At 39.4% G+C, this 25,004-nt stretch overlaps 1 protein-coding gene across 2 annotated transcripts in view; it reads left to right on the top strand.

Annotated features, from left to right (window-relative positions):
* Positions 1 to 15,101, top strand: part of CEP128 (centrosomal protein 128) — a 366,371-nt gene extending 351,270 nt beyond the window's left edge. For both annotated transcript variants that reach the window (XM_059723138.1, XM_059723137.1), the window contains 2 exons: positions 2,002 to 2,107; positions 12,103 to 15,101. In XM_059723138.1, the coding sequence (XP_059579121.1) occupies positions 2,002 to 2,107; positions 12,103 to 12,185 (189 nt within the window). In that variant the 3' untranslated portion in view covers positions 12,186 to 15,101. The remainder of the gene's footprint in view (positions 1 to 2,001; positions 2,108 to 12,102) is intronic.
* The last annotated feature ends 9,903 nt before the right edge of the window (positions 15,102 to 25,004 follow it).

Here is a 25,004-nt window from a genome sequence, read left to right as displayed (position 1 = left end):
TCATAACTGGAACTGGGTGTTCTTTTCCCGAGTCCTGGGATCCTCCAGAAAAAGTATATGCAGATGAGACATAGGTCAGCTTGGTCCAACTTGATTTCATGCAGAGCAGGGCCACACTAATCACAAGCAACAGTCTGAGAGAGGGGCCAACAGGATTCTGAGCAAGCTGTTTTGGGCTCCATTTCATGATATTTGCCAGGCATTTAAAGCTGGTGAAAAACAGGAATCATTGGAAATGGGAAAGAAAGGTGCAGCCCAGCTGTGGGAATGAAGAGGATATTGAAATGAGTACAATGTAGTGGATCATCATGACTTGAAAAGACTTGTCGCTGAGGGGGTCTGTGCTTAAGGGGCACTACCATATGTCTTACTCAGATGGGTTGCACTGAATATTTTATGTGGTTTCCTTGTATGCAAATGTAAGATAAGAGGCTTTTTCCCCTATGCTGTTTGGGGAGAAACTTGTCTTACATTTGAGTAAATACGGTAGTAATCAAACAAAATATAGGGAATTCAAATTAAATAAAAAGTGAAAAACAAGAAGCAATCTCTTGGTGTTGGATGTAATAGAAAGAGCTGAGCTTTTTAAAGAGACAAGATCACTACCATAAAATCTAAATGTACACGGATGTACATGCGCGTGTGTGTGTGTGTGTACACAAAGTATGCGAGAAAAAATGCAGTAGAGAAGAAGTCATGCCTGCCAATGGAAAGGGTTTTCATAATACTGAGATTGCAGGTAAGGTATACATACCAGCTAGGGCTTGTTTAACAGTTCTGTTCTAAGACTGCATTTCTGAAGGAATGAGGATCAAGAAAGAACAGATTGGAATTTAATGTGCAGAAGAAAAAATTGATGTTTTTCTTTTAGAAGTTTTTGCTGTAGGATGTACATTTTAGGTACCCAGTCGCTCATTGACTCACAAGATTTATGTGTGTAATTCCTATTAATGTTAATAGGTGTAAAATCCTGTTCACTGATGGGACAAAAGCCCATTTTAGTTTCTAAATTAATGCTGGATTTTGTTTTGTTATCTGTTTAGTTTTCAAAATGTAATAGCAAGAATGATAAATTGCAGAATACTTTTAAGAAAATTCCCTGAGGCTGTTGTGAAGAAATTTAGTAACAAAGTACAGTATTCCATGAACAAATACATTTGAGTGTTATCATTCCTCTCATCTCAAGAAACGGAGTAATTTGGAAAAGAACCCAGGCTTTTAATCTTGTTTTGGAGGGCATTATAATTCAAGACTACTTGCTTTGATGCTAATACAGATCTCCAGATATTTTTGGCTAAATTGCCTTCTTTAAATGTTCTTCCTTTTCTAGCATATAGACCAAATGGTTTTGCACAACAAAGAAATTTGCTGTATGTGCATATCCTAATGCTATTTGCAGTATAACTTAGAATATTATATTTGGGGGGGAGGGAGTTGCATATTTTCAAATTGGGAAGAAAAATGGAAATCCTGTTTCAGGTTTTATAGATGATGTGTCAAACTTGTATTTAAAATGTAAAGGTTTGGAGTTCACTTTGTGAAAGGCAGAAAGAGAACTGAGTTTTTCAATAAGATTTTTTGCTGGAGAAAATTGATGTCGCTCATTCAGGAGCTGTATCATGAGGGCATATTCTGTCCTCCAGCTTCACTTTGGGGCTTGGATCTTATATAAATGGGAAAGGGAGCGCTCTGCATTTATACAGCCAGTTACAGTAAGAAGAAACTGCAAAGTTCTCAAGCTAGGTAGACAAGGTGGGTTCTTTCAAGGGATCTTGACCATTGACAAAAACATGAAATTCAGGAGGAATTTAAAATCAGATTTAAAAGTAACTGCAAGAATAATATTCTGGGGGGATGAAATCGGGGTTTATCAAGTTTAACAAAAAAATACTGTGCACGTGTAATCAGAGCTAAAGCTGTATTTAATCTCAGTGGATAAAAGAATATGTAATTTAACTGATGCAGATATTTTACATAAAACTTTGTCATTCCTTGTTACAGGAGGAGGAAACACATGATGATATTTCTGACATACAAGCAGCAGCCCTATCGTCCACCTGGCGACCTAAAACCAGCTTTATGTCGAGCTCACCACTTTCAGATTCAGGTTGTAAGAATTATGTAACAAAAAATCTCCACAATTAGTTATTCTTTTCTGCTATAACTGCCTTACAAAATACTTCCAAACATTTCCTCCTGCCCCCCCCACCTCTTTGGAACAGGTCAGATTGCACCAGGTATCATATATTTTTAGAAAACATTTCTCAGGAATGAGATCACCCCTTCCATCCCCACAATGTCAATGTATGCAAGCTGCATACTGACTACACACTCAATAATGCGCACTTTGTGTACTTTTGTGAAACAAAATGCAATGGTTCAGTGCTAGCTGTACCTTTGACCCCTTATTTTTACCTATTTCAGCAGTTATGGTTCAGTGAAACAGTTTTGGTTACATGGAAAAGCACGCAAATATTTTCCAGTCTTTCCTCCTTCCTTTAAACTGGTTACAGTACAAGGCTCCTTGCAGACTACTATCAATGCAATATTCTGGTTTAAAATATTTGTTAAATATTGGCAGATTGGCATGTCCCAGAATATAAAAGATGTATGTAGGGAGCTAGATGACATCTGTGTCTGATTTTTGGTAAAGAGTGTAGCAAAGCTTTGGGCCAAACCCGATCCTAGAATGTAATAATCAGTATCTGCATAGAATTTTCATTTTTCAGAGCACTTCAAACCAAATATGAATTGCTCAATGCATGGTAATGTCAGGCATGAAAAGTGATGATCAAAACTAAACCACAATACTATGAGAGTCTAGAGAAAATCTACCAGTTCAGTCTACCTAGGTCTACTGCACCAGTACAGTTGAGTACTTGTATCTGTACAGCACAAGGAAACTCCCACGTTCAGACAGGGACCCTGAAATTGGAGCCTTGATCTGGTTTCATTCACTGCCTTTTAGTTCCCATCTCAGCCAGTTTTTTCTTGCTTTCTCTTCCTTTTCCTATGACACAGTGCAAATAAGAGAAACTTCCTCTCCAGTGGTTTTAGGCATAGAATATCTAATTTACTTCTTTATTCTGTTGGCTATTTTTGCATCTATCTTTGACTTTCTGAATACTTTAAAATGGGTGGCCAACCTCCAGCACAAGCGCCACAATTGGCACAGCAGTCTATACATGTGACACATGGTAGAATATGGAGGAGGCAGGCAGCACAGAGGCAGATAGGGCAGGAAGCAGAAAGCAGGGCAGCAGATCAGGCAGGGGAGCACAGGGTAGGCAATAGAAAGCAGAGCAGCAGATCAGGTAAAGGAAGGGAATTGGAGTGGCACTCAGGGAGGGTATGAAGCTAATTTGTGGCATGCCTGCCAAAATAGTTGACCTCCACTGCTTTAAAACAATGTTTAAACCATAAAAGTAAGATTCTACTTAGTCACTTTTTCATTGTCTAATGATAATTTCTGAACTTTTTCCTAAAATAATACCCGAAATAAAAAAAAATCATTAGAAAGACTGCAAAATAACACTTTGCTAGTATCTTTTATTCAAGGATCTTACAGTACTTTACAAGCATTAATCAATTTAGCCTCACAACACCATTATGAAGTAGGTAATTATTATTTACATCCATGAATAAGGTGAATCCCAGAGAGGTTAAATGACTCACTTGAGTCCGCATATTAGTCAGTGGGGATCTAGAAATAGAATTTAAGACTCCTCCCGCCTACTGTTTTAACCACAAGACAGTAGCCCCTCACAAGGAGTGCAATCAAAGATGAGTAAATGGTAGGTAAAATTCACAGATTTGGAATTGTGATTCAGCATAAGTACATCCATACCTATTTTTGTTTTTCTTTGCACATATTCATGCAGTCAGAAGCTGGCCTAAACTTCAGAAAAGTTTCCTTTATTTGTGTGAACATGGGTTTTTATATATTCAGATTATGCCTGGTATTTAGACGTCTGGATCTAAATCAGAGAAAGATCCGATTTTTTTTTTTTACAGATAGTCATCCCCAATTGTTTAATTAAAACAACCTGGCTTAGAGTTAAAAGTGAACTGAAATGCTTTTTAAAGAGATTAATAGAAAAAATGTTTATAATCCAAGGCCATTAACAGAATGCATGTGTGGACTTCAATATATCATGGAACAGCATTTAAAAAACCCCCAAGATTTGGACCCAAAATGATAGTGCCAGAGTCAGATTGACATTTTTGTGTAGAGCTGTACTTGCACAGTTGTACATTTTCTATCTAGTTTCTAGTTGATACATATTTTACCTTGGAGATCTAAAGCAAGAAAATGAAGTTATTTTTGTATTTGTTTGAAAGGCAGTTGTAAAGTCAGTGATGTTATGCTCTGATTGCCAGATGAGGGAGTTAAGTAAATAATAAGATTTGAGAAGTATATTGTATTTACATATACCTGATCAGTTATGGACAAAGAGGAGCAATAGCAAACTTATTTTGTGTTGCAAAGGGCATTATTGACACACAAAGTAAAGTGACTCATTACATACTGTAAATGAATGTGTACGTTGAGAGTATTATGGATTAGCCTCACATATAAGTCATATAGCATTGTTGGTTTAAAGTTGTTAGATGAATTGACAATGTTATTAACCTTTGTCATTATATTATCAAACTCTTTATATATAATGATACCAGGGACCTAAATGTAACAGGAGTCTAGTCACTTATATCATGGGTAGTATTGTTGCCTTTGGAGATGAGGAGTGTATGTATTATTACTCCTACATTAATTAAACAAGATTTGCCCCCAGATAATAGAAGAAAACAGTATTAGCAACTAACATTTTGGTAGCATTCATGAATTTCAAGAATGTAAGTAAGCAGTGGGCTGCCAGGCTTTGGGGACAGGTAGTAGGATAAAGGCTGTGGACACCTGTAACATTAAACCATTTTAAAAGAGAAGGGGAGCTTGCAGCTCAGCAACATATATCAGTTGGACCAATGGAACTGTTTCATCTGTCCACTGCTACAGCTGGATAAGGCAGCTAAGCCACCGTGGCCACCTGTACACTTGATGAAATTGCCCTATTTAGCTGTTCAGTTGCCCTTTTATGGTACTATAATTGTGTCACACATTACACGTGCAGCAGCGTATTGCAATTTAATTTCATCACACGGTATACATGCTGGAGTGTATTGCTATGTAATTACTTTGTTACATAGCAAATGAAAACACATCCTGATCTATTGCCTAACAAATTGCAGTGATACACCATCCCCGCCTCCTTCAGCCATTAGCACACCCAGCTTGTCCCTGGGGCAGCACAGGGTGGTGGCAGGAGGGCAGCTGAGTATACTGGCAGCTGGAGAAGGTGGCAGGGATGGTACACAAGGTGCTGGAAGCTTGGGGAAAATGGGGCTTGGTGAGCTTCCAGTGTCCCATGCACCATTCCTACTGCCTTTTCCAGCTGCCATACACCCAGCCACCCGCCTGCTATTTTCCCACTCTGGCCCAGCGGCAAGCTAGCCCATTCACAGGTGGTCCCAGATGGCGGGAAGGTGGTGCGGACAGTGCACAGGGTGCTGGAAGCTCCGGTAGGGAAGGAAAAACAAGCAGCGATTTTTTTTTACTTTCCCAGCAGAACCTGGCCACGGCTGAGGCATGAGCTGCCAGCAGCATCTGAGCTGCAGGGGGCCCCAGTTCTTCCCTCCGTGGTGGCGGTGCCCCCTGGGTAGTAGGCTGGGTGCTGCTCCAGCTCAGAGCCAGCACCCAGCCCAATAGCAGCCCACCTGGATGGCCCTGGGGGCTGCTGCTGCTGCTATGGAGGGAAGGACCAGGGCCCCCTGCAGCTCAGGGCCCACTGGCAGCTCAACTCCTGGCCATGGGCAGGCTCTGCCAGAAAAAAAAAAAAGGAGCAGGCCCCTCTCAGTAACAGTGATAGAAGCCCCTAAAATGAAATGGTGGGTTTATAATCGTCATAATTAAAAATGTACCGTTTCAGTTTAAGGGAACTAAACCTTCCTCATGTGTACAAGCGGCCTGTAACTTTAAACCTAAATGAAACCGATTTAAAGTTAAAATGATTTAACTTCCACTTAACACAGAATAGAATAAACAGTAGGTCTGTATGAAGCTTCAGTCACTGATTTGATTTGAAGGAGATTCAGGCCAATTTGGCAGCTGAATCCCCGAATCTGAATCGAATCCGGAGACTCATTAATCTCTCTGAGTCAAATCAGAAACCTCCAATTCGATTCAGAGAATTCTGATGATTTGGCCATAGACACAGCTTTATATTTTTTTCCTACATACCTCAAGGTACCAGGCAGCTTGTGAATGCTGAGATGGTGGGGCAGATGGAGCATCCCACAGGAGCATTGGGGGGCGGGCTCCCAGCACACTCGGCAGTGGACCCGGAAGTGGGCAAGAAGCGCTTCTGGTTCGCTTCCTGGTCTGCTGCAGAGTGCACAGGGAACACCCCCCTCCCTGTGCCCCGGCTTGGAGACTGGTGCCTCCTGTGTCTGGGGGGCATCCGGCATCCCCCTGCTGCCGATTGCTGTACTTCCAGTCCACTTCCAGGTCCACCACCAAGCATGCAGGGGCCCCCCCATGCTTCTGTGGGATGTTCCATCTGCCCCACCATCTCGGAGTTCACAAGCTGCACCTGGTACCTCGAGGTATATAGAAAAAACATATAAAGCTGTGTCTACGGCTGAATCACCGATTCTCCGAATCAGAATCGAATCTTCAGATTCGGATTCGGCCGAATCGAATCAGGACAGTGATCCAAATCAACAAACCGAATCGCTGTCCCCCGAATCAGGCCAAATCTGAATCCAAATCGAATACAGCCTGCTTTGCACACACCTAATAAACAGGTAAACAGAACAGATCATACATAAACACTTAAAAAATTTGAGTGCTTTAGCTTTTTGTCTACACCCAGCAACCTATTCATCTTTAACAGCAAAGTCCCATTTTAGTGCTTATGTAATTGTAAAGTCCTAGGTATTTCAGTGAAGATCAAATGTGTTCTAGGCAAAATAGATCTAAGCATTTTAAAAGCTTTTATTTATACTTGGTATATCTGCCATTTTGAGTGGGATGCATATTAGTACCTGAAATTTGCCTAATGCTGCTTGGGTTTCTCTTTTAGCCTACTCAGAATATACCTAACAGGAGGAGGGGTCCCCACCTATTTGTCCAATAGCCTCCTAGTTTGGGCACTTGCTCAAGAAGTGGGAGACATGGGTGCTCCTCTCCTTAGCTTCAGCGGGTTTGAACTCATCTCTCTCACTTCCCAGAAGAGTTGTCTAACTGATGCACTTGGTTAAGCTAGGCTGAGCTGTGCCAGTCAGTCTGGATCATCTTCCAGTCCTTCTGTTGAAACTGAATGCAAGAGCCATGGAGTCAAAAGGAGAGCAAACAAGGGGGAATGTGACTAGCTCTAGGCATTGCATATACATAAATAAAAGGACCCAAACCCACCTTTTCAATGCAGTGCCCTTTTCGCTGGGCTACTATGTCAGGCTCCCTCATGCTTTATGTCCTTCAAATTGTGAATCCCATGTTAACAGTAAGGCCAATTCAGGGCTTCAGGGGGTAGCATTAAGCAGCACTGAACTTCAGGAGAGGGGCAGGATTCCAAGTATACATCCCTCTTCTGTACTTCCTATTAATTTCTCTCCTCCTGCATAATGTGCTAGCTGTTGGTTAAGATGCACTTAAGTGACTCCAGAGTGTACGGACCAAAATATATTCCCCTTATGGGTGCACAAATCTATTTTTAGGCGAGGTAAGGCATAACGTCAGCACCTTTTGGGTGCCTTTTAGAATTCAGGGGCTAGTGAAGAGGTCTTCATCTCAAAAGGTCACTGTAATGGAAGGCAATGTTTTTTGCCCGCCATTTGGAGGTAGAGGGGGGAAGTGTGAACTGCTGCTCTCTAAGATATACCTGTTGTATGAATGAACAGCAGAATTCATTTTCCAGAGCTAATTGGAAAAATATGTTTTTCCAGCTACAAGCTCTCCAAATAAAAAATTAAGAGCAACTGCTTAATGATCTTGTTATGATCACCAGGAATACCTATGTACACAGCATATCGGAAAGATTCCTTTCTTAGGATGTAATCATGGCTGAGGGCTAGTTGCCAATTGAGTTTATCTTGGTATTTTAGAATTTTAGGCAGATATTTTTCCCAAGACAAGTTAAGCAAATCCGTGCTTTTGAGCATCTCAAATTATATGGAAGAATGCTTTTCTTGTTGCCAGATGATAAAAAACTCCCTTTAAAAATCTCAAATCTGTGCTCATTTGTCAAGAGACTGGGCATCAGGCTAGCTAAATTGCTATCACTGGTCATGGTTACCTGAACTGGGCTGGCTACTGTGGCCAAACTAGGCATTTATGTAGCAGCCCTTTCAGTGCCCAGCAGGCTACTCAGCAGGACAGATACCTCTTTGTTTAAGCTTGGGCTTCTGATTTTCCTATAAATGATTTCCTCAGTCCTAACTATTTGTTCCTAGTGTCCTTGGGTCTGCTTGTTGGTTCCTGGTTTCCTGTCCCATCCTAGTTCCTGCCCAGCTGTTCCTGACTCCAGACTCCAACCAAGACTCCTTCTGCTCTAGACTGCCTTGCTGGCTCTTTGACACCTTGTGCTCCACATCCCTGTTTTCAGTCAGCGAGCTCCTGACTTGTAGTTTAATTAGGCAATTGCCCTTGTCTTCATCCCTTTTGGCAATAGCTCCCTGCTCCAGACCTCTTTGCAAACAACATTGATTCAAATTCCTGCCCCTTGTTCTTGCCCACTCGTTGGTCTGTGGTTCTGCTGAGGATGGCCACCTATGTCCTGGACCCACAGAGATGTCAGTCTTCTGCTCCTGGCTTTAGCCTTGACCTACCTGCTCCTGGCTTCAGCCTGGACTCTTTTTTCCCTAGCCTTTCTTCTTCCTGATTCCCTGGGCTATGGTCCCCTAGGATCAAGCCCTGGCTGCCTGTGTCCTAGTCATGGCCCTGACACTGTTTTTCTCATTGTATTCATTTTTAATGGAAAACAAATAGACACAAAAGTATTTCCAATGTTTTAATTTCTCTTGCCTGTTCTGCAAAAGTCTTTTTGTCCTGTTTTCTAAGACTGTGGTGTAAGGCAGTGGAGAGTTTGGTCTGTCCCCTTTATTCCATTTCATTCTGAAGCAATGCAAAATTTTATTTTTATTATTAGGGTTTTTTCCCTAGCTTTTGCTGGCTCCTCTCCCTTTAAAAGTAACTGCTATTATGCATTCTTTATCTTTGGCTAGTCAATAAACTTCCTCCAGATTTGGTCTTTCACCTGTAGCAAAACTCATCTCCACCAAGCCAGGAACTGTATGCCCAAAGTCATTTCAATATTTCTTAAGGACAGTGAAATACTCTGACAGAAATTCACACAAGAATCTCTTCTGGTAATTGCCAGGGAGTAATAGAGAGTAAATCAACTTTGTTCACCTCCATAGCACAAATTCCATGAACTTTTAATTTCAAGAAGTGATATTATCAGTTCTAATTTGAAACTTTGACAGTGAAATCTGATTTGAGGTTTCTTTCTCCCAGGCTTCCCACAACATTTAATGAAACTGACAATGGGCGTCACCTCACATTGCCTGTGGCTAATTTATCTCCTTGTTTGGTCAGACACAGAAGATTAAACTTCACTTTTGAGAGACTATAGTATATTTTTTTCTCCTTAATTGCTGCCAATAGCTGAGCGCTAGTCATCAGAATTTCATTCTCCATACCCCTGCTCCCTACCCCACATGTTCATGAAAGAATCCAGATTAACAGCCCTGGGAATCAAGGTCTTCTACAAAACCAAAACATCATAAGCACTAGCACCACAAGCTTCCCAGTGTTGGTCTTCCATCATGGATCAGTGCTGACTTGGAGAGAACACTCTAGGGAGGTATATGATTTTGAATTAGGATTATCCTGAGGCAGCATCCTGATCCATATAATATTGGGAAAGAAGAATAAATCATAAAAAAACCAAAAAAAGAACCAGAATCTGCATTCTTAGATATATTTAGTTGCCAACTGCAGCAGGCAATTGAAAGGAATAGTAATTAGTCTTCTGCTTTGTGTGTCTGCCTTGTTTGGTCTTCAAATTTCAGTTATAGTTTGTATGATTATGATATCTTTTCCATAACAGGCTATTTTAAAAGGTACTGTGGGAACTAGTTTTGCTTACTATACCCATGTTCTTAGAAAGGAAGAGGTTTAACTGAGAGCATAATTTAGTCAAGAAGGTACTCATTAGATACATGGTTTACAGTCCATATGATTTTCAGCTGCAACTGAAGAAAGGTTAGTCTAAAAAAGTCAGCTGCTGGTTGTTATCTAAGGAATAATCCTTAGAAATTGCTTTTTTTTCCCCCAAGGCTACTGTGCATTTCTCTAGTCTTACATTACAAAACTCTTAAGAAATGCAGATGCTGTGCATTCATGTTATGAATTGATACCTATTCATCTGTTTATACTATTTATCATTCCATGGTATTGACCTGGAATTTTTACCAGAAGGCATCTGGCTTCTAGGCTCTATATTGTTGGTGGGTATCTGTATTCCATGCCTTTCTTCTTGAGGAAGGAATTTAGTCATTTTTCTTTCTGACCTCATGTAACTGGCTTTGCAGTCATGTCTCGCTCTATATCTTTGCTGATGTACATCATTCTTATGTCATCAAAGTCTAGGAATGGTCTAAATACTAAATAAAACAAGTAGACCTGAACCTTTGTCTTTTTCAATGTGACATCTCCATCTTCCATCCTCAGAATGCTGGTTTTCTCTATGGCTCCAAATATAGTCATTCAAAGCTCTTCAGACCTTCTAGAATGGATAACTTGTAAGAATATCATGCATTAAATGAATGGTATCATAGTAGGAGCCACATGCTATAGGGACCTGTAGAGTGAAATATGACTCTTAGGGTTACTGGAGATTAAGGATCTGAAAGAATTGAAGACATAAGCATTAATTGCTTTAAAAAATCTAAATGGAATAAAGGACAGAAATTCTCAATAAGATTTCTAAGTTTATATAGAATATGTTTCCTCTTATCTTGTCCAGTCCTGTACACTTAGGAACTTTCATGCTAGAGCAGATACATGATTCATCTTCTGCAGAGGTATCAAAAATACAGTTCATGGGCCCCAGGTGAGTTTGATACCTCTGATCTGTGTTAATCTTCAGAAAAATCTGTATTCCTTAATAGATGTGCTTCAAGGTATTTTTTTTATTCCTGACCCTAACTGGTATAAAGAAAATGCTGTTTAATTTCTATAGGAGTGGTACTTAAAGAGCTCAAGTGGATATTAGAGAATCATTGTACTAAGTATTGTACAAAGAGATACAGTAAAGATAATCAGTGTTACTAACAACTCTCAAACTGTACCCAGTTTTGAGCATTATACCTTAAGAAAAATGGAAATTGGCGAGAGTTGAGAGGAAAGCAACAAGAATGAAAAGGGTTTTTTGGAAACATGATCTTTGAGGAAAGCTTGAAAGAATTTGTTTTTATTTCTAGTCAAAAAGGAGCTTGAAAGGGGTCATAGTCTTCCAATATGTAAAAAATGTTATAAATAAAATAATGATCAATTACTTTCCATGTCTGTGAGGTCAGTACAAGAAAGATTTATAGAGAGGAAAGATATGAGCTTTTGTAGCAATAACCTATTTTGTTAGATGCTAGGAATTTTGTTACTGGTCATGTGAATATACATTATATCTAAAAAATATATTGATGAGAGAAGTGTTTTTGTGATATCTTTTATTGGTCCAGTTGTATAATTGGGAGAGATACTAGACAAGCTTTCAGGCACAAAACACCTTTCTTAGTGTCTAGGCACTGCTGAAGAGGCCACTTTCTGCCTGAAAACTTGTTCAACAGCTCCCCCAGTTTTAGAGTTGGACCCATAAAAGATATCACAAGAAAGCCCCTTGCCTCCTGGTCGTGTCCCAGACTATCATTGCTACAGTAACGCTTAAACATGAGTACAATATATTCATGGTCAGTCATCAACATTTCTGGATTGTTTTGCAGATGGTTGATCTGTCTCCTCATGTCACTCTCTCCTTTCTTTTGCAGCATTAATAAAAAGAATGGTTCCCTTTGATCTAAGTACAACCAAGGAAGATTCCATTAATGTAACTCTCAATGGAATGAAGTAACAAGTGGAAAAAGAGAAGCGCTAAAGCAGCTAACAAGTGTGCAGAAGTACAGCAGCTTTCTTTGTGGGAAATTCAGTTTTACACCATTGTTTTAAAACAGTAGCAATTCCAGCTGGAGTCAGACACAGCTGCACTTTGGGGAGTGATGGAGCTTCAGTAAATCAGCAGTTGCCAAATATTGACTGAAGGTGCATGACATTTGTTTCTCAGGCATGAGACTGTTTAAACATGATGATACGGTATGTACCATGTCTGCCAAAAGGTTTTGTGGCACAAGGGTATGTTCCCTTTGTATTTGTTTATATGGTTCCCCTGGTTGCACTGTTACACACTGGTTATATGTCTTCTGATAATTCCAACCTAAGAACCAGTACATAAATTTTTGCTCAGAACATAGTGTGTACAGAACAGGTAAGGAAATTTGGATGACACTTAAATTTAGATAATATTTAATAATTTAATAATCAAAAAATGATGAATAGAAAGTGTATTTGTCCTAACATTTGATTTATATCATGTTATAAAGACATGTTTACATGGTTTTGGGTATTCCAGTTTATAAAAACTATGGAACCAGGTCATTGCTGTGAAGCAGTTAAGACTAAATGGAACGAAATTTCTCTGAAGCTGGAAGGAATTAAGATAATGCTGTCAGGTTCAGTCTTTCTCTACTATTAGCTGTTTAATGTCATGCTTAATTCCATAATATATAATATCTTACAATATAATATAGCAATAAGTCATTGTGAATGAGGTTCAGCAGACACTGGTTCTATTCCCAGCATTGCCACTTACTGCATGATCTTTTGAAGGTCACTCAGTCTCTTTATGATTCAAGGTGTGGACAAGCTAAACAATTATATCATTTTAAAAGTAAAGAGAGAAGATGCTTAAATTAGACCAGCTGAATCCTTTTAATGGTTTCATCCATCCATTCCTATCCCACATAAATGGAAATTAAACCATGCAGCTTACCCTTGAAAGCAACTGGGTTAATTTACCCTGGCTTAGCTTCAATTACTGTGGGGTAGGAATGGACAGATGAAACAATCATGGCTTATCTGATATAATCTCACAAGCAATAAGTCCCTCCTCTCAAAGCAATACAGTTGTCCGTCTGTCCATGTCCTCAGTTTCCTACTCTGCAACATGACCTAAAAATACCCATCTTTATTAAGCACTTTGAAAACCTTTCATATTCATTGATGCTGTATGAATAGGAAAAGCTGTTCATTTTTAAAAGTGATTTCATATAATCAGTTACCATTTTTATTATTTAGAAATACCACTTAAATGTTAAAGTGCTGCTGAAAATACTTATTACTATGTGTTTTTATGTTTGCTGAGGACCCGTTTAATCAAATTAGATATGCTTCCTTAGAAACATCCAAGACAAACTACTCTTTAGCTTCTTTTTCCACTGTCTCAAGGAACTTCAATATTTGCACAAGTCCTGGCTCAGTTCACCTGTCTTTAGTGGTGACTCAACCTGGAACACTGAAGTGCCTTAAAGAGCCAATATATTGGCCAAATGCATTAGGAAATATCATAGAACTATGAACTACATCATTGTGGGTCTGTTGTGTCAGCTTTTTCTTTGTGTAGTGAGCCCATTCTTTCTTTGAAAAACTGTGATTCTTACTAGCACCGTCAATAGACATGAAACTTTCAGTCGTCATTCCCATGTCACTATGTGCCAACTAAGGAACAGATGGTGCTTTCTAAAAGTTTCCTTCAAAAGGATTCTGGACACAAAGCCAGGATAGTGATTCTGTTGGAGGAAGTCCCTTCCACAGCTTGTCTCAAGTACAGATTAATGCTGAAGGCATCAAAATCATAGGCTTTGTTGAAAAAGGGATGAGAAGAAATACTGGAATTGCTTCACTTTGTATTAATATTATGTGCACATGCAGTAACTTGATTATATGAAAATAGCCATTCGCTATTTCTCTTGTGTCTCATAAGAGATTAGCCTGTCTGGCTTGAAGATGTTTTCTTTGACTTCTAGATGTGCACACTGTAGGCTGTACTAGTGCTGGCACTAGCCCTTTACAGACTGCTGGCCCATCTGCTACTTCTGAAGGTCAGAAAAGCATAGCAGGGGCATCCATCTCTTCTACTCCGAATGGCTGTGTCAGGGCCAGAACAAAAATCTGCACAAATAACCCTCTCCACCAGTGAAAACAAGGTTAATGAAAACTTGTTTCTGTCATGGAATAGGAAAGAGCTTGGACATCATGAATTACAGTTTTAAATCAGTCTGCCATTGCTGTAAACTAAGCCAACTGTAAATGCATCCAGCGTTTGTAATTTATTTTTTTAATTAGATCAGGTCACAGCTGGAAATTGGGTGTTTAAAGCATTTCAGCCAGTTTGCCTGGTGAAATGTAGAAAATCTGAAAATAAAATGTCAGCAGCTTCCTGAGTTTATGGTGCATACAGATAATGGTTAAGAGAAATACAGGAAGGTCATTTTAAACAATGTTTTGGAAAACAGTAAATCATGCTCTTAAAATATACCATGTTGTAATGAGATTTGCTTAAAGAGACCCACTGTATTTTATATTTGTGAATGGCTAGATGAGTGCCCAAAACCTTTTACTGAAACTAAGCATCTTCCATAGTAAATGCCTGCTTATAAGCAGGCCAGGCTGAAAGCTGGCAACTTAGTCTCAGTTCAGAAGCAAAATTGTTATATTTGTAAAAATAAAAATCTCTTTGCATTTCTCAAGGAATGGGCTAAATACTGGATATTCATTGTTTTGGCTTTTATTTCTTAGGGGTGCACTGATAGAGGTTTTTTTTGAGCTGATATCGATAGCCAATTTTTAAGGAGGCATATTGGTGAATAGCGATCCAATTTCCCATACACAGCCTGGCAGCTTGAAGAGCAGCGTAGGCTAGTAAGTCTGTTGTGGTGGAAGGGGAGGGGAAAGGGAACAGGCATGGGAGGGGCCAGATTGAGGCCCCCTGTGGTGAGGGAGGGAGTGGGGCTGGGGCAGGGGTGGGGTATGGGACAGAGCCACGGCTCATCCAGGGAGTGCAGGGAGGATGGCTCCTGCTGCTGCATGGTGTACCGCCAGAACTGTACGTGGGGTGAGGGCGGGCTGGGACTGGGGCTGCGCTGGTCTCTTCCTGGTGGGGGCTGGGCCAAGCAGCAGTGGTGCTGGGAGGAGGGCTATGGAGGGGGCTGCAGCCACCCCAAAATTCACCGTAGCACCCCCATCCCCCTCTCCTAGCACCACCACCCACCCCACCCTGAGCACAGCCCAGCCCAGCCCAGCCCAGGCCCCACCAGGAAGTGGCCACCACAGCCTTGGCTTCAGCCCACAGCAGCAGCCCACCCCACACCACACAGATCCGGGGGCACAGGCCCCCCATGCCCTCCCAGGGTGTGCACAGTGGCAGGGGCTGCCACCCTCCTCCCTGCGCCCCCTGGATGAGTTGCTCACGGCTCCATCCTGCACCCCACCCCACCCCGGCTGTGTAGCACCTGCTCCAGCCCCACTCCCTCCTTCACTGCGGGGGCCTCAATCTGCACCCCCCATGCCCCTTCCCTCCCCCCTCCCCTTCCACCACAGCAGACTTACCAGCTGTACACAGCTCTCCAAGCTGCTGGGCTGTGCTCCTTGCTGCTTATGTGCTGTGCTGTGCTGTGGCTGTGCACATGCATTGGCCACATTGGGCAAAAAAAGCTAATTTCCAATACAGTCAATTTTCTTTATATTGGTGCCAATCCGATATCTGACTGATGTATTGGTGCACCTCTATTATTTTTTGCTCATTTGTAAATCAGAAATAGGAAGCTGTGTTTACTTAAAACAGCTAGTTATTTTTAACATTTGGGGGCTTTTTTTGTGTTTTTTGACTATTAAGTCTAAGCAGTCAAACTCCACCATCAGGATATTTTCTCAAAAATGCCCTTGATATATGTATGCACAATGGAACAAAAAAACGTACTGGGTGAACAATACAGACTTTAAAAGTCTTTAAATTTGTTCACCATTTATACGTTAGGCTACGTGATATCTCCTTTTAAGGATTTTGTATCCTTTTTCCCTTTTTTTTTTTTTTAATTTGCCAAAAGCTAGGATTGGGTGGGTAGAAGGTGAAATGGAAGTTGGGAGAAGGAGCAACATTAAACCATAAAAAATGAAAGGGACTTTTAAGGGGTTAGGCCTAAGTTGTCCAAAGCCAGGAAATTCTTTCCTAAACTTACCATCTAAGTGCCGTAGCCCAGATATATATAACGTTGGCTTGTGTTCAAGCTCTGATACAGGATCATATTACCTGAGTGTAACAAAGATAATTTGTTTCCTTCCTAGTGAAGCCGATTCATGACATTATTTGAAATTATCCGTTTGTGGTTCAATAAATAATATTTTTCCATGTTGGCAAAAATACTGTTCCCCTGACAAGTCTGTGATCCTAAAGTAGAAAGTAGGTTGTTTATATATTGAAGCATTTTGTGCATTCAGTACCATAAAATTACTAAACTTTTTAGTCATTTAAACTCATGAAGTGTCAGATCTTGCATGCCTTCCATACAGTGGGAGCTTTCAGGAATCAAGGGATGTCAGATCAGACCTATAGACTGTGTCCAAACTGGGGAGCGGGGTTTTGGTTTGGGGTTTTTTCCCCCCAAGCATCTTTGAAAATCAAGCCATTTACACTTAGGTGTCTAAATAGGGGCTGAAGTAAATAACTGCAAGCTTCCAAATTTGAAAAGTTTGGCATTAAATGCAGTGGTCCAAACTCTACCTCGCACTTACAGTCAAGTTGATCTTCAGAAAGTGCAACAACCTGCCTATTCCTCATCCCTAAAGCCATGCTCATTATGGCATTCCAGCATTTTCAACTGTATTGCTTCAACTGTATGTTGTTTTTCAGCTCTCTAGTGCTTTACTCGCATCAGGTGCTTATCTATTTCAAGTGTGGTTGTCTGCAGCCTGGTAATCCTGTGATTCCTGCTTAGTGGAATCACAGTGCCCTTTATGGCACTTGGTGCCCTTTATGGCATTTCTTTCAGCAAGTCAAACTACTAGGATATCTTTGGGGTTTTTTAATGCCTTGCAAACTACTAGGATAGCTTTGGTTTTTTTTAATGCCTTGCCTTTTGGAATGCTATCACTGATTAGTTAGCATAGCTGATTTTTGCTATGTATCAAATTAGGTTCTTCTAGAAATAACTTCGAAGAAAAGGATAGTATTAGGTAAAGAAAATGATATTCTCCTCTTTTGGATAGGGAAAAATGGGCAGAAACTCAACCACTGTATGAGGTAAAGCAATTTAGCCTTTTCTCTACCCCTAAATTTTTCATGGAAAGGAACGGTCAGTGGTGAAAGTATTGAAGTTTTGTGCATTCACACCTCAGCTAGACCTTTTCTTTACTCCTTCTGAATTTCCCTCCAAAAAGAAAAAAAAATGGAAGGACTATTTCTCTTGGGCCTTCAGGTTCCAAACAAACTTCTGATTCTAAGAGTTTGCTTTAGGTGAAAGAGTTCTTGAACCCTAAATCCTGTATATTCCTGGAAGCTAAAATCTACAAGGCATATCTAATGAGAAAGTTTGCATCAGCTATCTATCTTCATGGAGCAGGATGGAGGGAAGGGAGAGGTGACAAAAATAATAATCAGCTTTTCTGAGACAAGAATATTAATGTTTTACCCTGATTGAAAAAGCAGGCATTTGTATAATGATGTTTTCAGTCTATATGACTAAAAATTCATAGGAAAAAATCATATCTATAGCCCTATGGGGAATTTTATCATGGGCTTAAATTTGCTGCCAGTGCTTCTTGTTTTGTATTTTGTGAATCCCAAAAGTGATAATCTTTATTTAGGTAAAAGTTTGCCTCTTTGGTCTACAAGCTAACTATTCGCATCATTGGTAATATATTTTCCTCTTTGTGCCCTGCTCTGCCTCTGTCAGTAAAAGCTGCAACTCAGTTTCTGGGCCATAGATGGGTTCAAAATGGATATAAGTGCATGAAAACATCAAAAAAACAAATATCTGTGCCTTTGAGGTTATGCATACATGGCACAATGTAGTGCCATGCAGATATATCAGTGGTAGCCCTAAATGAATTAAGGAGCAATGTATGTTAACTTAGCAGGAAAACTGAGCTGACACAGCTGCTTTAAATGTATGAATTAGCTTGTTCTGAGATAGATCAGCTGTCCAGGCAGCACTGTCCTATACCATGGATAATCTAATAATTAGACACAATAATAATAATATATAGCTAATAATTGGACACAAAACAGTGTAGATGCCAAAGTGGTGGGGGTGATCAGGTTCCCCTCTAGAGAAAAGGTTGTACCACTCTAGGTAAGATCTTTTCATAATGATTTGCAGGGGCTGTGCATTTTACTGTTTTGTTTAGCTCATATCAGAGTGTATGCAGAATAGTATTCAATGGCAAAACCAATGGATTAACAACAAAGCTTCAGAATGCAGTCATCTCTGCTCTTTAAAAATCTCTATGGTGACTGGAGCTAGTTTCTGTATCTGTCAGTAAGGGCTAATCCCTGGAACTGCTTCAGTTGTGGGTTCATTTGCATTAGCTTACTGAAATATTTTTCCCCTTGCCACAGCTTACCTGGATCCTGTGCATCAAGCATATTTTCATGCAACAATTGGGGCTGCAATCTTTACTGCACTGCTATGTGAAGGGATAAATCAGATTTTAAAACTTAGCAAAACATTGCTACTATATTCAGAAGTACAGCAGAGCAATATATTATCTGGCAACCTTGATCTTTCAAAATCCAGAACCCAATGCCTTTGAGATTGTTGGCAGCAAAAATGAAAGGAGAAATGAAGTAATTGCTACTGTGGTTAAAATATAGAGACATCCAGCGTTTATCATCTGTACCAGCAACAATAACTATCATATTTCTAAAGTTAAAGTTGCAAACCTGCCATGCCTCAGCTTGCAGAAATGAGACCCTGGTTTTTTGACTTGGCAGAGGCAAGATCTGTAATGTCATATGTGCCTTGAGAAATATATAATGATTGGGATTTGAGTATAACAAATACAAAGCAACCCATTTGTGCATGTTGCTCTTGTAGGCTGAGATGTCTTGACACCCATAATGTAGCTTATTCTTAGGGCAAATTATTTTTCACTGGCCTTTGAATTCAACCCGAAAGGTGGGAGAAAGTCAATATATATTTATCAAGTGAAATTTTCTGTTTCACGTCAGCACAGCTATTTTATTCAAAAAGAAAATAGAATGGAGGCATAATGCAAAATACGTTTTGACAGTTCAAGTGAATAGTACAATCACTATTAGATCAGACCTTGTAATTAAAAATCAAGAACACACCAATTCTCCTTTGATTTAGGATCAGAAAAGGGAGGAGAGTCTGCCCATTAATTACACACCAGGTGAAATTCCCTGTTCAAGATTTTGTTTTACTCCATGCAAAAAAAATCCTTGCCCTTATTTATAATGAGGGACTTTGACTAGAGGGCAAACAGAAAGCATATAAGAAGCATTAATTTGATTTTGAGAGCAATTATTGTATCTCTCTTCTACTGTCTGCTGCTGTTATTACTGTTGAAGGTGTTTGTTTTTCGAAGAAGTTTATTTCACAGGGACTGCATGTATCATATGGTTGCCATGAAAAGGTGGCCATGTCCCACCTTCAGTACTGGTTTTACTCTCAGAAGAGGTGGAAATTCACTTAGCATTTCCTTTTGTGTGCTATGAGGATCTTAGAAAAATTAGAAAGCTGCATCTCCCATACCTAGACACAGCTTTCCAGGTTCCTCAGCATACGCCTGATTTTCAAAAGATTCCAGCTCCCAGCATATTCCATTGGGACCATTGGTGCTGATTATGTTTTGAAGCCCCTTTGCTGCTTTTGTTAGGTATTTCATGAGAACTATTGGGTGCTGAATGTTCTTGAAAATCTGGTCCATTGCATGCTAAATTGTAAGTAATGTGTGAAGGGTCAAATTCTGCCATCTTTTGTCAGGTGATATGGCTTAGTTAGGATAACGAGATTTGTGCTGTAAAATCTCTCAAAATTTGTGTCCCATTTCACACAGGATTTATTTTAATCCCATTCTGCTTTTCTGATCTATCCTGTCCTTTACAGTTGTATGTCAGGAGAAACCAATTCACCTGCTCTACTTTCACCACTTCATTTAGTCCAACAGATCAATTTCAGTAGATGCTTTGCTCATGGGCTTGGTATAATATTGCAAAGGCAACTCTTCCTTATAATTTCCTTTTCATGTGGATTTTGAAACACCATTTGTTTGGTAAAATATAAAAGGCACATTGTGAGCTGTCTAACATCAGATCACATGCTGCTTAATTTTAAAGATTATCCCATGGAAATTAAGTGTGTTTTTTCCCAAGGGTTTCCCAAGTACGACAATTTCACCCATCTTACCCACAAGCTTAAATGGACTGTTGGAAGGCAGGAAGGGAATGAGGGCACTCTAAAATAGCATAATCAGAGCTGTGTACAGTACACATGTCAGGTAGAAATACAGGGCCTGAACTGTTTACTTAAGAGAACTGCATGTCTTCTGCTCAGCACAGGATCCTGAATGCTCATACCATAAAAGGTAACTTTGAAGATGTGTCTATTTCAAACAAACATCTCTAGAGTCATTTGCTAACAGCCACAACATGACTAAAAATGGATATTGATATTTGCTTAAAAAAATCTGTCAGTTCTCAAATCAGAGTTTCTGTGTTGCTCATGTAATGAAACAAATTTTGAATTGGGACATGGGTTATGTTCTGACATTGGCGCCCTTACATATACTGACAGTGTCTCTCACATGATGTCAGTTACCTTAGTGCAAAAACACAGATTCTAATTAAAAGCTATTAAGACTGGTTATGCTTTACAGATAGCCTGCAGTACAGTTTGACACTGTAGATGAACAATTTGCTTGCTAAGCAGAATAGGAGCATCACTTTTAACAAGAATTTTACTGGGGGGGAGGGAAGGTGACACTGGCACTACCACTTCTTCCAAACAGCTGCAGAATTAAAAACAGGATATGTTTGGCAAACTGTGTTCATTACATGTTCTGACTGATCAAGCAGCCAGTAAATCCAGTGTGTAAATTGGATTTGCTTTTTTCTTTTTTCAGTTAGAGAAGCCTTTAATGAAGTTATAAGACTTGAAAGAATTAGAGCCCTGGTCAGAGTGAGAATTGTTGCTATGTTCAGGTATAGCAATAGCGATGTTCATCAGTGGCACACATGTTGTCCATTTTTTCTTGAGAGGTTTTTAAGTTCATAGAAGAGCAATTAGTGTTCAACTATAAGGGAAGGTAAGAAAAAATGGTCAAAATACTCTCCCTTTTAGGTCCACCATTGTTATTAAAGACTCACCATTGTCATCATTTTCATTTATGAGGCTGTATCTTTATGTACAGTGAGGATTTGCAGGACTGGCCCTTATGCAGTTTCAGTAGCTTCTCAGCTACTGCAAAAACACTAGGAACATACAAAACAGTGAATTACTGTTAGTATATTTGTATACTAAGGAGTATATAGGTTTTACAAGATGGCCAAGTCAACGTTGTTGAATCAACTTTAACTCTTTTAGTTTCCTTCACATTTGATTTTATAAATGGAACAGTAATATAATATATTAATGTAATATATGAATTGCTTCTGTTCATATAGTTATATTTATCCCCCTTTATATTTACCCCTGTGTACAAACATGAATATTCAAACACCATAAGACTTTGCTGCTCAAAGAAAATATGCTTATTGCAGCCAATGGGGCATCGGAGGAGAGGGGTTGCTACAGTCTTCAGCAGAGCAAGGATTTCACCCTTGGTTGAACAGGGAAAAAAATGATTATGCTAAATGTTTTTAGAGACACATTTATGTGGTAGATTTTTATAGGTTCCATGTTTTTGCAAGAAAAACTAAAAATATCTGTCAGACTGATGAACAAACAAATATGTATTCAAAAGAAACCATGGTCCCATCTATATATTTTCCTGACAGACCATAATGGCTTAGAATAATTCAGCTACTTAACTTTTCCACTTAAGGAGTGTTTTCAAAACACAATAATTGGATATTTACACAATATGGTTTAATTATTGAGTATTGTGTCAGTCCTTAATCTTATTTTTCAAAAGATTAAAAAAGCAACTTAAACACACAATGAATGCCACTGTGTTTTTGAATACTATTAATACAAATTCACAAATGTCAGGTTTTTTTGGTCATATAACTACTGTCTTTGTTTCACCCTGTTGTGTACTATTATAGGGTTATCCAAATAATATATCCCTGCTACAGTAGTAGATACTTTCAATCTGTAAGGATGTACCCAAGGAAATAAGAAGTCTAGATAAAAAGTGATATTTCAAACTCTACATCAGATTTTTTTTCGCATTTAATATGTGGAACAAAATTAACAGTACATTGGTGTCTCTACCATGTGTATAGCAATGTTAGCAGGAGCCAAGATTTAATTATGCCTAGATCTAAATCCTAATGCTATTGATGGAATTATATTTTGAACAAGATACTCCCTAGTTAAAACTGCTTTGTAATGAGATTCTTATGTGACTTATCTTGTCAAAGATCGTCCTGCTTCTGTGATGGGACTCTTTACTTGTTTGTCAATTGATGGTCTTGTTCCAAGGTAATTTCATTACAGGTTATTTTCCCACTAGCTGCTGTCTTAAGATAAGAATCTCACAGGGCTGTTATTGAAATTGCTTAAGTAATTAAATCATTGCATAAGCCTTATTCCTCTGATTTTCCTATAAGACTACAGATAAAAATATTAGGAAATGTATCTTTTGCATTTCTAGGAACAAAACAGTGTGTTAGAGACCCATAAATATAGGAATTGGCTATTAAGGGGATGACCATAAACCTTTTCCAGCCTGTGAAGTCTGTAATAGTCAGTCAGATGCATGGGATCTGACTTCAGTCTGACAGCAGCTCTACTTCGGTGCAACTACAATGATGGATTTACACTAGCATAAGCCAAAAACCAGATCCACTACTGTGGAACTTAACTACTAAATAAAATGTCTTAACTTGGATGCAGAGTACAGTTGATCAACTGGAATTCAAGTTGGAAGTGTGTATGAAAGCACTGCATTATGCTTAAATCTGATGATGCTAAGCTAAAGGCCTGATCCAAACTCCTTTGAAGTCAATGAGAGTACCTTCATAAATTTCAATGGGCTTTGGATTAGACCCTCTGTGACATGTCTGTATTTGTATTTGATGCCAATATTTATACCTGGTTGGAATGTGGAGGTCTTTGATATGTTAACAAATGAGGCAGTAAGAGAAATGTTAGCTTTCATTATTTTTGCTGACTTTGGGCCTGATCCAGAAAAGCAGTGAGGGCCCTCAACTCTTACTGAAGTCAATGTCTCAAGTGTTCATTGTATATCAAGAGGTACCTAATACCTTTGCAAGATCAAACTTACCATCTGTACTTATCATTGTAAGTATAACATCTTGAACATCATTTCTGTGAATTAAAACATTAGCCTTTTTTAAAGTGTTGTTTCATTACTACACACACTTAACAAACACATTGGTTATATTTTTTGAAAGAGTTCCAATACCTATGGAATAAGTTTTGTATGTATTTTAATCAAAGCATCTGTTTCTGCTTTGTGTGAAGTGTCTGGTTTGGATTTATATGATCTGGTCTTGTTTTTTAACTTGCTATTGAAAAGAATATGCCTTTTGGCCTTTTAAAGTTGTATTTAATTTTTTTTTATTTTAAATGTTTTTACATCTATTAAATCATTAAATGGCAATGTTTGTTCTCATACCATTGTGAGTCTTAAGCAGATTTTTTTCAAAAAATATATATGTTAAATGGCTTGCAACATATTGCTATGTTTGGACTCCACATCTACAGCCCAGTCGATGCAAATCCTTATTCTGGTACTGAATCTCATTGGAGTCAGTGAAGTCCTGTGAAGGTACCCCTGTACAGACCAGATTGCAGGGTCAAGGCAGTTGCTGCGTGTGTGCATTTACTTATATGTTGCGTGTCATACAGATGTGGGGGCCAATTCTTTTTGTTGGTCCATTTGAACCCTCAGAGAGTTTGGTCCATCAATAATGGTCTAAATTTGCCTTAGTAACTGGGTTCTCTGTCTTTTGGAGGCTTGAGATTGTCTGTGCATCTTTAACCAAACTCTGTGACTTGCACGTCTTATGCCAGCATCTCTTTTCATAGAATTTAAATCAATGACATTCACTTTTGATCATTGTCACCCAATGTTCATTCCATTTTATAGATTTTGGGTATGTTGGCCACAAAGCAATACATTTGAACATCTTCCATTCTAAAAATGAGGCTTTTCACAACTTGTGTTCTCCCTTTACACTTTTTACCAGCATCTGGGATTTAACCTAGAAATTCTGACCCAAAAACAGTATAGATTATTACTAGGGATATAAATATTGTTTTAGAAAAGTATCTGTTTAACCTCCTCTAATTACATTGGTTAAACAGTTAAACGAAAACACAACAGCTTGAACACAGCTGCTACTGGGAGCTGCTTTTGGGCCCTTTGAGGATGGGGGTGGGAGGGGGAAAGGAGCAGGGAGGGGGGGGGCAGAGAGGAGGCAATGATAAGCCCAGCCTGACAACACAGCCCACCTGAAACCCTGCACTGGGAAGGAGGGAATGCCTGTGAAAGAACAGCTAATTGCTTAATTGATGAGTCATTAGGCTGCCCTGTTTTCCTCTTTAACCTCATAGGCTATCCGTACTAGTTCACCCTCGCCCTTCCCCTTCCCCCTGCCCTCCTCCTCACTCTGCCCTCTCTCCTG

This window comes from Alligator mississippiensis, chromosome 2, assembly GCF_030867095.1.
Source record: "Alligator mississippiensis isolate rAllMis1 chromosome 2, rAllMis1, whole genome shotgun sequence".
Taxonomy (NCBI): Eukaryota; Metazoa; Chordata; order Crocodylia; family Alligatoridae; genus Alligator; species Alligator mississippiensis.
The sequence above is the reverse complement of the archived record's forward strand: the minus strand, read 5'-3'. Positions and strand labels throughout refer to the sequence as shown.